This window comes from Phaethon aethereus, assembly GCF_964289735.1.
Source record: "Phaethon aethereus genome assembly, chromosome: 8".
Lineage (NCBI taxonomy): Eukaryota > Metazoa > Chordata > Aves > Phaethontiformes > Phaethontidae > Phaethon > Phaethon aethereus.
The window spans coordinates 4,479,282-4,493,844 of record NC_138584.1 but is presented as its reverse complement, the minus strand read 5'-3'; the positions used below and the strand labels follow the sequence as shown (position 1 = coordinate 4,493,844).

At 44.9% G+C, this 14,563-nt stretch overlaps 2 protein-coding genes across 2 annotated transcripts; one reads left to right on the top strand and one right to left on the bottom strand.

The window, feature by feature from the left end:
• Positions 1 to 3,121: 3,121 nt before the first annotated feature.
• Positions 3,122 to 5,825, top strand: MRPS14 (mitochondrial ribosomal protein S14; the record flags this gene model as incomplete). Its single annotated transcript, XM_082003245.1, has 3 exons — positions 3,122 to 3,166; positions 3,587 to 3,745; positions 5,643 to 5,825. The coding sequence occupies 3 exons, from the start codon at positions 3,122 to 3,124 to the stop codon at positions 5,823 to 5,825; spliced, it is 387 nt and encodes a 128-aa protein (XP_081859371.1).
• Positions 5,826 to 7,540: 1,715 nt separating this feature from the next.
• Positions 7,541 to 13,072, bottom strand: CACYBP (calcyclin binding protein; the record flags this gene model as incomplete). The annotated part of the gene is made up of 6 exons (XM_082003192.1): positions 7,541 to 7,700; positions 9,441 to 9,535; positions 10,859 to 10,958; positions 11,556 to 11,652; positions 12,345 to 12,537; positions 13,052 to 13,072. 6 exons carry the CDS (start codon positions 13,070 to 13,072, stop codon positions 7,541 to 7,543), a joined length of 666 nt encoding a protein of 221 aa, XP_081859318.1.
• Positions 13,073 to 14,563: the final 1,491 nt, after the last annotated feature.

Below are 14,563 nucleotides of genomic sequence, written 5' to 3'. Positions count from 1 at the left end.
AAGATGTAAGTGTGATCAAATTCTAGCATGATCTCATGACAAAAGGAAGGGCTTTTAAAATAACTACTCTGACAGAGGAATCAGAGCCTAAAATGGAAATTACCAGGAACGAGCATTCTAAAATAATTACCTTCTAGGTTAAACCTGAGCTCCATTAAAGCCAAAGGCAAAACTCCCACTTACTTTAGCAGATATGTGGTTTCATATGGTTGGATGAGACAACCTGGGAAAGCTTAAGCCCTTCAAAACAGAGTGACATTAAATACTACTATACATTTTGCAATAATAATACATGCCCGTAATACAGAATTATTGATGTTTGTGTAAGGCTTTCAAAGCCTTGGAGGGCATCTGCTATAGGAAGTCAAGAGAAAAATTGGCTGGGTTTTTCATTCAGAACAAACAACAGGAATCTCAAAGGAAATAAAAGTACTTTTCTCTTACCTTTCAAGTAGTTTCAGCTGTCTGGTTCAGAACCCTTCTGATACAGCCACCATTTGCAAAGGTAATTTGAGCAAGCTGAAAGGTCACCAAATCCTCTCCTCTTCCCAGCCCGGCTGCAAACCAGCACCAGTCGTTGCGGTGAATTTAAGACCCCATGGAAGAGATGAAAGGAACCAATAGAGGCCTTGGGGTGTTTCCCTCCCACAAACTGCCTAAGGAGCACTCTGGGTTTGGCAGCAATTCCCCTACTCCGTATCAGTCTTGCACACCAGCAGAAATAGCCATTTCCGATTCATTTTATGCTCCTTTTCTAGTGAAAAGCCAGAAAGCCTTTCCAGTCCCATAAATCTGGCAGCAAACATCCCAGAATTATCACCAAGACCCACATATCAACAAGCACATTTGAAGTATTAATGATGTGAAATTCAGGTGGAGTAATACAGAAAGTAAAAATAAAACACCTTCTAAACCCAGCAGGAATTAAACACAACACTGAACTTATCCAGCACAATACTTTAAAAAAAAAACCTGGAAAACTTAAAAGAAAGCAAATTACAGGTCATAGGCATTGTTAAGGTACCCACGCAATTATTTTAACCACGTGCATTACTGAGCCCAGTTTTTAACTAACAAACCGTCTCGGATTCTGACCAGTTGCTTTGCTTTACTGCAACCAGAAGCTCAGCTGAGGGAGATGACGACAGCAGCAGCCTAAGGGCTACCAACATGTATTATTAGCCCTTGCCAGTCTCAGTCGCTGCAACAGGGTGGTGAAGTCAAACACAGCGTCCTTACCACACTGAACACTGCAAACACCACAAACTCACACCAGGGCTCCACACCTTCTCACTTAGTTTGGATTTTTTAAAGCTGTAAGCACTAAACACTCTGTCCTGGGCAGAAGGGGAAAGAGTGCTGCAAGGCAACAGGCATGGTCCCACCTCCACAGCTGGGAAAGTGCTGGTTACACAGGTGATGCTATTGAGCAAGGGAGGGATTCAGTCCTGGCTGAAGAAATAGCTCTCCTTCCCACACTCATTGGTTCTTCAATCATCTGGACCACCTAACAAACACAGAGAGGCCAAGGGGAAGCGTTACAAAATATTGAAGAAACAAATGCATGCTTTGACATCCAAATCCCTTTTGATCACACCTGGCTCCCTACTTTATTTGCTTTGCTGATATTCTACAGATTGCTTTTACCAGCTGGAAAGCTGTGAAAATAGCAAGTTATAGACAATAACATCAGGGAACAAAGCTTTAAATTCTCTCCCTACGAACACGTGAAACCTACTTGAAGCCAGTCATGCATCAACACACCACAAACAGCCTGAGATTTGAAGACTGGATGCTCACAGAAGGGTTACAGTGCACAGGCTTTGCAGGCTGAGCCCTTTCTACTGCCGCAGCTTCCCTCCATAGATAGACCTTCATGCAAGTTTAAAAGCAGCCTTCCAGCTCCTCCGGGTACGAAGGGAGCATGGAAATGAGGCCAATGACAAACACCTCACCAGTCCGTGGTTCACAAGACCCATCTGAAACAAGGAAAAGTGAAAATAGCTACCCCTCCGTGCCTGTTTAATGTTCTGTGTAACAGGTATTACTGTTTTCAGCTTGGCACATCCACAGGACAAAGACCTCCAGGGTGGCTAACACCTGGGTTGGCAAGGCAGCCAAAAATGGCCTCTTTCCACTGATCACCATTCCTGCACCATCAGCCTAGGTAGGAAGGTTATTGTGGAAGCTGTTGCTGCTGTCTGCAGCATGGATGATGAAATTTGTCCCTGTTAGCCTGCCAATCTGGCCATTTCTTCCAGATTATCCCTAGGTACTTCAGGACTGGTGTAATGCACCAGGCATCTAAGTAAAACGCGTGGCACACAGACAGCAAGCAGCACGACAAACAGAGAGAATCCAGCTTCTTGCATCACTTTTTGGACGTAGCTAACAAGCTATGGAATGGAAAAATTAATCAAGATGATTAATTCAACATCAAATACTTAATGGATGTTCTCCCTAAAATCAGGACATAAGACTTATTTTAAACATTGCCTAAGTGAAGTCTGTCGGAAGAACAGGACGCTTTCTCTCACGATAGGGCAGTTAAGAACAACAGAAGCAGAATTTCCTATACGTTTTTCATTGTTCGCGGTGATGATTATCTAATTTTGTCTGTAAAATGCTGTAATTTACCCAAAAGTCATGAGTTGAAAAAAAATGCAAAACTCTGATATAAATGTAGGAATAGCCCTTGGTGGTAAGGAAGCGGACAAAGAAACTTTTCAAGAAACGAAACTAAGACCACAGCAGCTCTGCATCACACTTTCTTGGTGGGACTCTTTCCCCTGGCATTTTCGCACTTTCCTCTCTAACCTGGGATCCTTTTGGTCCACCCAAAGTCGAACCCTGAGGTATCTGTGAAAGATGCCAGCTCCCTCTAATGACGGAGGTGCCACCGAGGCTGACAGCAGCACCGGGATATAGAGCACAGCCCTCTAAAGCGGGTTGGGTTCTCTTTTCTTGTTTCTCCCCACCCGCAAAGGCACTGGAAATACAGTTTCACCGCAGAAGGATGAAGGCCCACAGCTGCCGACAGCGCGGCATCCCGCCCCGGCGGCAGCCCCCCCGCCCGCCTGCCACAGGCGCATGCGCGGTGCCGCCGCGGCGCAGCGAGAAGATGGCGGCTTCCGCCTTTAGCTGGGCGCTGCGGACCGCTCGGCAGGTCAGCCCGGCTCCCTCCCTCTCCTGTTCCCCTTCGGGGCCGCGTCCCGCCTGGCCGAGGCACCAGGGAGCGGGCAGGGACCGGCGGGAGGGCCGCGGGCTTGCTAGATCGCTGGGGGAGGGGGGGTGGAGGGTGGCGGCCCGCGGCGGCCGGCTTGGCCCTGCGTCCGCCCAAACCTCGCTTGAGTTCCCCCCCGGGGGGATGGGTGTATGTAACCTCGGGGTTATTTGTGTCGCTCGCGTCGTCAAGTCCTTGCTGGCTTTTGTGAACTGAACTGGATCACACCCTACATTTCTTGGGCAGGAGCTGCCCTGCAAGAAAGTAATTTGAAAAAGCGTGACGAGGAGACGTTTATGGTAATATTCGTATTGAATTGGGCAAACTGTACTTGAGTACTATAAACTTAATTTTTGTCATTAGGTTCTCCCCTCACCATGCACAAGGCAAGTGCGGAGCTACTATGTGGACTGGAGGATGCTGCGGGACGTCAAGAGAAGGAAACTGGTGTACGAGTACGCGGACGAGAGGCTGCGGATCAACGCCATCCGGAAAAACACCATCCTTCCCAAGGAGCTGCAGGTACGGGGCAGCCATGCCCCGGCCAGGGCAGGGCACGAGCCCGCATGTGGTTCCTACTGCCGTGACGTGCGCTGGGCCACAGCGCACGCTTTACAGACCCAAGCGGCCCTGCCAGGTCACAAACACTTGCGTTTCCCAAAGTCAGGAGCACAGAGTCACGTCATACTGCATAGTTACTGCTAGTGCCTAGGCATCTTCAGAGCCTCAGCCTTTTGGCTGGAGGTTGTGTGTGTTGGATTGTGGTTTTTTGTTTTATTTTAAAAACAGTGCTTTTCATGTAAGCAGTATGTGTGACATTATCTGAGATGAAGTCTCTTTTTTTTTCCCCTCAGTCACTAACATACATTCAGAAAGTTATTTTCCTTATTTCTGATAATGGGGGATATGTGGTTACTTTTATAGTTTCCTAAATAAACTTAAGATTTTTTTGCTTATTTAAAAACCTAGAAGCCTGATCCAGCCAAATCCACCAACTTGTTCAATTAGAAATACTTAATTTTACTCCTTGCCTGAGCTACAAGCGTGTAAAAGCTGCATCAGATCTGGGTGTTAGATCTGTTCTTAAAAATGCACATATTTTGTTGCCCTGCTTTCAACCTTCCTTACTAAGCATTAAAAACATTTGCAAGCATCAGAAATATTCATAAAATATTCCTGTACATATTTGATCTGGCCATGCCTAGTTGTGGGGACATCCTTTCATCGTTAAACATTCTGGGAGAGAAAGTGTATCTGGTGAATCTGGTTTTATGTATGGACTTCATCATTCTCTTGGCAAGTCTTGTCTGTGTTGAATGTCCTTACAGGGTGGGAAAATTAATGGCAGCTGGCTTTGCTTTTGGTATTCCTCAGCTGCTTTTGTCACCTTTGGAAGTCACAAAGTCACAGCAGCAGTTAGATTGAAGAAAAAGACTCCAGGAAGGTAACTTTTTGCTGCCCTACAAAATGTTATTTGGGCTATCTACGCAAACAAGAGGCACAACTGAACAAAACCAGTAACTGAAATATGTTCTGAAGACAGGAAGTCCTACTGATCTTGCTGTTACTGAAGTTGAAGGTCACGTTGCTGCTGTCTCGATGCCATCTTCCTTTGAAGGCGAACATCCCTCTAGAAGATAGCCTTACACTATTGCTTTTCAGCACTCCTGCACCATAATGGGAGTTTTTGTAGCCCAGCCTTCTTTTTAGCTCCAACTGTGGCCTCCTACCATGACTGAACAGAGGATTCTTTTGAGCCCTTCTCTCCTTTAGAAAATAATATATTAGGAATGCTGCAGTTAGGGATGCTTACCTGGCTTTGACTTCCTTTCGGCTGCATTTGCCTGCTGAGCTCACTTGTTCCTCTGAAATTCCATTTGCTGCTCCCTGAAAACTGTTGAGCACTCTTCTTGTGCATGGAAAGACCTTTCTTAAGCCTTCTCATTAGAACAGAGACACTTTGACTTCTCCTCCTCTGCCTGGAGCTCCTTCTGAAGTATACTGTATGAGATTCCTTTTACTGACATTAAAGCATATTACCTGGGAAGGTGGTTAATAAGGAACAGTCACTTAAGTTCAGCTCATCTTAAACGAATAGCCTACCCTGCTACGTGGATAAAGCCAAGCAGATTTTTGACGAACGATAATTACCGGTATGAGGTTGTTCAGTCTGTGTAATAAGGTTAACTCTAGGGTCTCCATGTGGATCATTTTGCATTCACTGTTGGGATGTCCAGAAAGAAAGGGTCAGGTGAGGACAGGTGCAAGTTCCCTACCAAATAGCAAAGCATACTCATGAGGTGGTAGAGAAGCTTGTGGTGGTACCTACTCTATAGCTAGATTTTGAGGTCTGGCAAATAGGCCCCCTCAAAATCCTGGGGAACACAGATAAACTCTATGCTGTGGTCTTCTGTTTTAGGAAGTGGCTGATAAAGAGATTGCCAGCTTGCCCCGGGACAGCTGCCCTGTGAGGATCCGAAATAGGTGTGTCCTGACATCCCGCCCTCGGGGGGTGAAGCGGCGTTGGAGGCTCAGCAGAATTGTTTTCCGCCATTTTGCTGACCATGCTCAGATGTCTGGGATACAGAGGGCCATGTGGTAGATCACCACATGGATATACGTTCAGGCAGAAAACACAAAACGGGCTCAGTTTGTGTGTTGGAGTGATTAAGGCAAAACCATCCTGTCTAAGAGTCCAGCATCAATATCAAACTAAAGGGAAGGATGAGAAGCTGTGCTGATTCATTAAACTCTCTTAACTGATTGCAGTTGGTATCAGTTAACTGACAAGAAGCAGCGTAACTGCACTAAGCTGGTCTGTAAGAGAGGCAGTTTTATTTTGAGGCGGGGGGGAGCAAAAATCACTACCTAATTGTTGCAGAACTAAGCTGAAGTTTGTCAGAAATAAAGACATACAGCACAAGGCTAGTTCAAGCAGTTTTTTTGCCACCATACCATGGTAAGTTGGGTAAAAGCATAAATGAAATTGTACAACAGGGCAAAGTAGTATTCTGCCGTGAACAAGGAAGAGCGTGAACTGAAAATAAAACATGGCCTCAAGTTTAGATACTCTTGCTATGCAAACTTAATACATGTATATTAGCAAGCAGACAAAGTGGATAAAAGACCTATTAGAAACTACAATGTGCTAGTATTTATCTCATCTCCCGCTTGTAGTGCGGCGCGTGGTCCGATGCTTTAAGAACAAGGTAGCAACTAAGTCCTACCATAATAGGAGAGTAATGGCTTCTTTAATTCATCAGGTAACATCAAACAAATCCATCCTTGGCAGAGACATGAGAAGGAATCGGGAAGGAAACTACAATAGCAACAAGCCTGCTGCTAAGCTCATGTTTGCCCTGTACTCTTCTTCAAAGCAGGGCAATGGAGGTGAAATGGCTACTCCGTCCCCTTCCCTAGCAGTGGGGCCAAGAGGCTGCAATAAACAGGCCAAGTAAAATGGTTACTGCCACCAGGTGGAAGGCACACTGGCAGCAAACTGACAGCAACCCATCACCCCCAGCCGAGTCAAAGTTTGGAGTATAAGCTATCTCAATATACTCCTGTCTCCTTAAAACCCTTGAAAGTCGATAGGAGAAAGTGGAGCTTGTCTCTCTTTTCTTCATATGCTGCTAGAGCCAGGCCAGACTGGCTGCCCAGCATCAGCAGCCTGCCTGCAGTTGATGCCTCCTCAAAGACACCCCAAGGAGGTCACTGCATAGGCGCTAAAGAGCTGCTTTCATTTTCAAAATTAAACTGGTTAAACAGCCAGTATTTAATTTCTAAGAGTAATCATTAAATTTTAATACCACAGGATTAACACCATATTGTTTCTGCTCAACTAGCAAGCGCTTGAGATAGATAGCGCTTCTGCTTTCTTCAGCATTTCTCCCTTTGTGACATGCTTTACAGTTCAACATATTTGCCCATGCCTAAGCAAAAAGCCACACCCCACATAGCGAGCATGACATTAGCCCCAGCAAATAGATGGGTACGGCTGTCACTCGCAACAGAGAGGCCTTGACCCATCCTAGTTTAGGATTCCTTTTCTTTTACATTCTGTTCTCAGTTTCGCAACACTCATCTGAGATGCTTTTTCAAGGAGGGGTAAGGATATACCTATGCTCCACTCTTCAGGAAATGGTGAGCCACTTGACCGAAGGAAATGCTTTATAAGCTGTTTTATTTAAGTATTTTCTCCAACCTGCAATGGAAAATGACTGTCTTTCCTTGGAAGAAGGTTGTGTAAACAATGATCTTTGCAGCACAGCATGTTTCACATGGAAGATCAGTGTTAAGGCGGCCCTTAGAGTACTTTCAAATATCCATTGGTATGTCCCCTTTGGATTGCTTTTCTCTGCTTTCAACCCAGGCCTTGTTGATGGTGCGCTTCATTTCATCATCCCCTTCTGCATACATCTTTTTTAAAAGGTTCATAAGCCCTTCACTAGGATCTGACGTGTCGTAGGCAGCCTTCCTGCAAGATGGATACACGTAAGAAGATCAGGGATATCCAACAATTCTATGCAAAAAACTGAATACTAATATTTGTTTGAAACATTCTGGTAACAGTGAGGATTTTGCTTTGGCAAAGTCTTTAGACCCTGGCAGTCTTCAGTCATGCCGCAGTCAGCTTCCAAGTAGGGAGAATCCTAAAGAGTACACTTAAGTGCAAGATGAGTAGTATACCTAGAGCTGTCCCACTAAGGACGATGGGAAGCATTTTGCAGTAAGCATGACCTTGGAAGCTTCCTAAAATTAATTTTAGAAAGCAGAAGTGGAATATGGCAGACCCAGAAAGTGACAACATCTGTCTGTGCCATTATGTGAAAAGTGAATAAAAATAGAAAAATGGCCACACTGATCTCTTTGAAGTGACCACATTCACAACCCAAAAGGCATCTTCTGCTTCCCATTTTTTCAGATTATGTCCAGAGGTTAATTAACTTGTTTTTTTAGCACCTTGCATTTCAAAGCAATTTTCTCAACTTAAGAAGCCAGCTGACAAACAGTGCCACCCACATGGTAAGCACCTGGGTATGACAGGACCCACATTACCAGGGCTATACATAATGCCCTCTCGGGCAAAACTGCCCCTCTGTGTCCTGTTTTCTAAAATCCCTTCGGTAGTTACCAATTTCTGCAGGCTACCTGAAAAACCTGCATATCAAAACAGATCAGCAGAGGGAGCAAGTTCCCCAAGCACGGGGCTAACCACCAGTCTCTCAGACCTGAGCACTAAGTGCATTTCGTGCATTAGCAGTCAAGTTGCCTTCTCTTAATCTCCAGTGATGCCATCTGAGAGGAGAAAGTACTTTTGCTCTAATTCTAAATTCAGGTATGGTTAGTGAGGACTAATCAGTTTTTAGTAAATCATCCTATCAACATAGACAATGAATAGCTGTTGGCAGGCAAAATTTCTCAAAAGTGAGTGTTTCCAAGCTTCAAGGTGGGCATATACATTCGCTTCTGGAGAAGAACATGTGTGTGTATTGTAAAATAATATAAAGTCATTATATGATATACTAAATTTTATATATATATATATATATATATATATATATAAAAGGTCTCTTGTCCTGATGTAATTTACCACCCTCATGTATCCAGTGCCTAAGCCGCTTGTAGGATTGCTCCCAAGCACTGGAAGTGATACAAATTAGCTTGCAACTTCATATAATGACCTAGCTAAACAAAGACCTGTTTTGCCAAAAGGACACTGGGATCTTTGTGCAGGCACTTCACACACAGGTGACAAAGTAATAATTCTTTTGACCAGCACAGCTGCAGGGAAAATAGATGTATTTCTATATAATACACACTTAATCTAAAAAAAGTCAACCTCACTAGAGCAGTTTTTGCCGTGAATGCAGCCATCAAATTATAAATGAATCTTTAATTGATTACCTTTAGCACTCTCACTGCAGGTCTTACCTATTGTACTTCCTATGATGCAGCCTTCATCATTAGCAATGAAACAGTAGAATAGTGGCAAACAGCTACTCAAAGTGTATCTCCTCCACTACCACTCCTACTAGTACCGAAAGAATCCCAACCTAATGATTCTCGAACATCTTAGGGGCTTGTCCCCCAGAACACCGATTCTCACAGTCTGCCTGCAGAGCCAGTACAGTACAGACCTGCTCTCCTGGCAGTCCTAAGGCAACGTGCAGAACAAGAAATGGAAAACAAGATGGAGGATTGAAGAGACACTTACTCTTTCTCTTTGCTTTCTTTTTCCACTTGAGTGAGACATTCCCATTTTTCCTCCCTCTTCTTCCTACACATCACAAGGACCATGTCTGTCTTTATCTGTATGGTGAACAGCAAGGCATGAATTTAGAATGCTTCATAAAAGGATACTAGTCACAACCACAATGAATAGGGTTAGCTCATAACATAAACCTCTTTCTATACGTACAAATTCCTGAAACATTTATCTCGGCTGTTGGTTATTCTGTAGCATATAGAACTTATAGTATGTATTCAGCTTTGGGGTACAAAGTATTAATCTTGTTGTGGACCATTTAAATGGTGTGATTAATATAATACTAGTACAGTACTACGGTACCAATACAGAAGAACATACACGGCTGCAGAAATGCCATTCAGTGATTCTCGGGATGCTAAAAGTACCCAGGACTTTCCAGTAAAGGGTCGCTGTATTTACTAGACTTCTCCAAGAATACCAAGTTCAGGTAGAGGCTCTCCCAATTTATTTCTCCAAGGATAAGAAAGCAGTTTTAGGGCATTGCTTAATCTTGCAGTATGTTTGCAAGCTACAAGCAAAGCCTGTGTAATTGCAACCCTGACCTAAATTTCACAAAGAACTCCTGTGTGCTACAGCAGACGAGTCTGCTGGAGCTTTAGCTTAGCTTACCAAATACGTTACCACTGCTCACTTTCATGCCATGATGCCATGTTAAAAATCACTAAAGCATCACACTCATTTATTTCAGTTGTTTTAGTTTTACACTGTCCTAGTTTTAGGGCAATTGCAAACTGAACCATCATTTCTTCACATCTGATGTCACTAAGTGCAGGACACGACTGCACAGAACACACAAAAGGTATCCCTGACACATCCCTAAGCCCACAAAGGTGCTACAAGTAGCACAGCAAGGACACTTATCACCAGTCACAGCCATCAGCAGTACAGTGGTACTAGTGTTAAATTCTGCAGCAACACACCCTTACAAAGGCAGAGCAGGTTTCAGACTTTGCTTTGGGTGTTAAGCCTATTTAAGCTTCTCAAGATCTCGGTCTGCTGGCAAGTCTCTTAGACCTTAAAATTGCAAAGAATTTCTCAGAGGTATTTAAAAGCACAAGGATGCAAATGAATGCTTACTGGAATTTTCTGCTTAATTATTTCTGAAATCCTGTTAGAGAGCTTATTTTAAAAAAGCATATAATATCCAGACATGATCTTTTGAAATAGGAATCCATGGATTCCAGAGAACAATTCCACAGTTATGACGATTACGGATTATTAAGAATCACGTTCACAGTGAAGAGACTTTACAGACAGAAGGGAGGGACTGAAGGTTGGCACAGAGTCTCTTGAACTGGAGTCAGACAATGAACATAGTACTTTGAGAGGGACCTAAATATCTCTAACAGCTGAGGTACACTGACCTTTCTAGAGCTCCCTTCCACAGAGATGGGCTTCAGGAGGTTGTTGAAGGTCATAGTGTAGTTCTTTCCATTCAGATTCTTCACAAGCAGATCGAATGACCTAGAACCAGAAAGCGGGGGAAGAAGGACACAAATACTTCAATCGTTCTAAGACTATTGTGCCTTGCCACCAAAAACAATAGCTGAAAGCCCTTTAGCATACATATTTCTTTGGAAAGCATGTCAACAGCCTTGAATTACTCTCTTCCCAGGGCTTTCAAATCTTCAGTGGGATTTAATACTGAGGACTTAAAAGGACCTGCCCAGACTTCACAACAAATCACGATCTTTATCGTTCTTTCTACCCTGCTGATCTCCTACAACCTGGGAAAGGCAGATTTACTTAATGTACACTGCAGTTCTATCACCATCAAAAACAAGGGCTAACACTGTGTGTCCTGTCAAGCACGATGAGGTGCAACAAGCACTTGTAAAATGAAAATACCCTGTTTCCCTCTAAGGAGAGCTATACTTAAGGGTATGTGCTAAGTGCTACTAAAAGCTAGTACTGCTCAAGTTAAAAAACCAAAAATAAATAAATAAACAAGAAAAAAAGGGAGTGGGGGGTAAGGGCTGATCCAGAACAGGTTCCTGCATTTCAAATCGTGTTCTTCATCCATGCTCTCCCTTGTGGCGCAGTGCAACAAGATGAACTCACCTCTCTGTGAAATTCACCTGCACATTCTCAGCTGGAAGCTTCTGGACTCCATTTAAAGAGATGTAAATTTTAATAAACTTATCTGACTGATCCCAACCTGCAAGTGAAAAAAAACAGATTAAGTTCTAGCTTTCCTCCATAAGCTTCACGCATTGCATTCCAACTCCCCATGCAAAGTCCCCTAGGAATGAGTACAATCTCTGCCTTATTGAAACAACCTTCAGAGGGATAAGGAAAAGATGTGAATTATTCAGGAATAATTTGAGAGCAAGAGAAGGTTTTCACATGTTGTCCTGCTCCCTAGTTCCCGCAAATTCTGAGAAAAAACACATTATAAGCTCAGGTAAAAGGAGAGCAACTCTATCTGTGCAGGAGTTGTCAGAGGTAGCTGCTTTTGCTGCAGTTTCCTTGACCCACTTTTTTTCCCTGCTCCCTACATGACAAGTATCTTGAGCAATTCCCTCTCCTTTCACCGACATGGCGAGCAAAGAAGCCAAAGCTCACTCTTTCATTCCTACTAGGCAATGGAAAAAATACTAGGTGGTACACCAGGGATCACTAATGCATCCCACCAGTACTATCACACAAACAGAATTAATACACACTGTGGTTGGGACAGCACAAGGAAGCACGCAGCAGCTTTTAAAGCAGGGTCTCCAGTATGAAATAAAGACTTCAGAAGGCTTCTCTATAATGCTAGGGGACAACTGTAACTCACACTAATGCCACCCTGCCTTCTCTTCAGAGAGATGCTGGAGCTCTAGTACATATTCAGAAAAGCAATCCTACCATAATTGTTTATTTTCACCGTGTACCCTGCCAGTGAAGACTTTTCTTCCTCTGCCACATCTTTTGGCTTTGGGGGAGGCTGATTCTTGATTTCTAGCTCTAGTTTGTGTTTCTCTGTCATCAGGACATCACAAAGTCGCTTCCTCGTGGCTTTCGCAAGCAACTCTTTAACCTCTTCCAAGTCTTTCAGCAACTGGTTCAAAAATAAAAGATCACACGCACATATTAGATACTGTTCTTTTTACGCAAGGTTGACAGCTGCACTCTTCCAGTTATACCACTTTCGGATTTCCCGGATGTAGCAGTTTCAGGTTTATCAGGTCAGTAGTTTCCTTTCCCTCTGCACCCCGTTAGGCACGAAGCCATCCGTTCCTCACTCCCTGGCCGCTCACGTTTTCTCTCCTCGACCGGTATATATCTCAAGGTTTAAGCTTTCATCAATTAAAACACAAGGGAAACCGAGAAAAGTTCGACAGCTGGAACAGCTCCTCAGTGGGATTACGCTAAAAGCGCACACCCGCCATCTCAGGAAGAGGCGCCTGCAGCGCTCAGCGAACGCTCAGGGCTCCCTGCCGCCCCCCGGGCAGGCAAGCTGCCCTGCCCCACGCCCGCTGGCTGCGGCCCGGCCCCGGCCCCTCGCCCGGCGCGGCGTTCGCCCCCGCTTCCAGTCAGAGCGCCGCGGGGGGTGTGTGTGCACGGCTCCTCACCTCCTCGCGCGCTGCGGCCATGATCGCGTGCGGCGGCGCCCCCCCGGCGGCAGCGGCGGCTCTCGCGACCCCTCTGGAACCTTCCTGCCTCCCGCCCCTCCTACGCACCGCGCGCGCGCCCGCGCCGCGGAAGTGACGCGCTGCCACCACCCATGCCGCTGGGTGAGCGGAACAGCTCGTCCTACCGCCCACCCCTCGCTGTCATCCGCCGGCGTTGCCATGGCGACACGCAGTCAGCAGCCGCGTTGCAGGGCCGAGGGGAGGGGCCACGAGCCTTCCCGCCTCCGCGAGGCCCTGAGGGGCGGGGCGGGGCGCGCGGCCCGGCGGCCGTTAGCCGGCCATTACTGGCGGCCTGAGGGAGCGGGGCCTGGGGCGGCGCCGGCGGCTGGGGCGAGCGGCGGCAGGGCCCCGGCGGGCCGGCCTCTATGCGACCGCGGTCGTTACTCTTTCAGAGACGATTTGAAATGGCCTTCCTGAGTGCAGCAACCTCGGTTGTAGTTGGTCAAGGAAAAAAAAATGTATAGCCAGGTGTTTCTCCCCACCGTTACTAACTCAGCGTACTGAACAACAAAAAAAAGTTCTATATTCCCGGGGCCTACTCGGGCATTAAAATTTCCCAGAGAATAAAAAAAAAAAAACGGCAATGGCAATCGTTCTGTAAGCAGGTAAGTGGAAGAGTCAGCGTTTGCCCCCAGATGTCTTTTATGGACCCAATGGAACCCAAGGTGGGATACAGCCCTTCAGTGTTTAAAAAAACAGTTACTCTAAAATAGGTGCCAGTTACATCATCTCTTTTACCAAACTGAGGAATGCCAGCTCATTTGCTGATTTATGGGCTTCGGGTTTTTTCCCCCTTCCATTTCTAAAGTGAACATCTAGGAATTAATTAATCTATAATGAGGGTTGGGTTTGTGGGTTTTTTTTAGAGGTATGAAGGGAAAAATAGATCAGAAGAAGGTAAATTAATAGAAAACCTGAAGCCAAGTATTTATGTTCCAGCCTGCATTCCACAAAGCAGTTTTAACAGGCATTGTACTGAAGTGTTTATTGCAACCCTCTGGCCCAGTACTTCAAGATCTGTGGTTGAGAAAGGGTCAGGAAAGATCTGCATAGCTGACTGTGGTTATGTTTTATTTTCATAGGACTGAGCTTCAGCCTGTCCATCTTCAGGAATGGCATTTGAAGCTGGACTGGTCGATTTTACCTGGAAAATAGAATATGGTCAACTGGAATTTACTTCTATGGCATGGTTATTTAACTGGTTATGGGCAGTTGCTTATTCAGGAATTGTTTTCCTTATGACTGTTCTGTTGAGCAGCCACTGAGACATGAAAAAAACTTTGTGTGTTTTTTTCCTTAGCTACTAATCTTTTGAGTTCCTCCACTCTCAGTTGTGGTCTTATATTAGGAAGTGCACATAGTTTTAGAATTTAAATTGTTATTGCTTTATAATTTAATTTCTGGCTAGAGGAGAAAACACTTTCACTAATACGTAAATGCATTTGTAAGTGA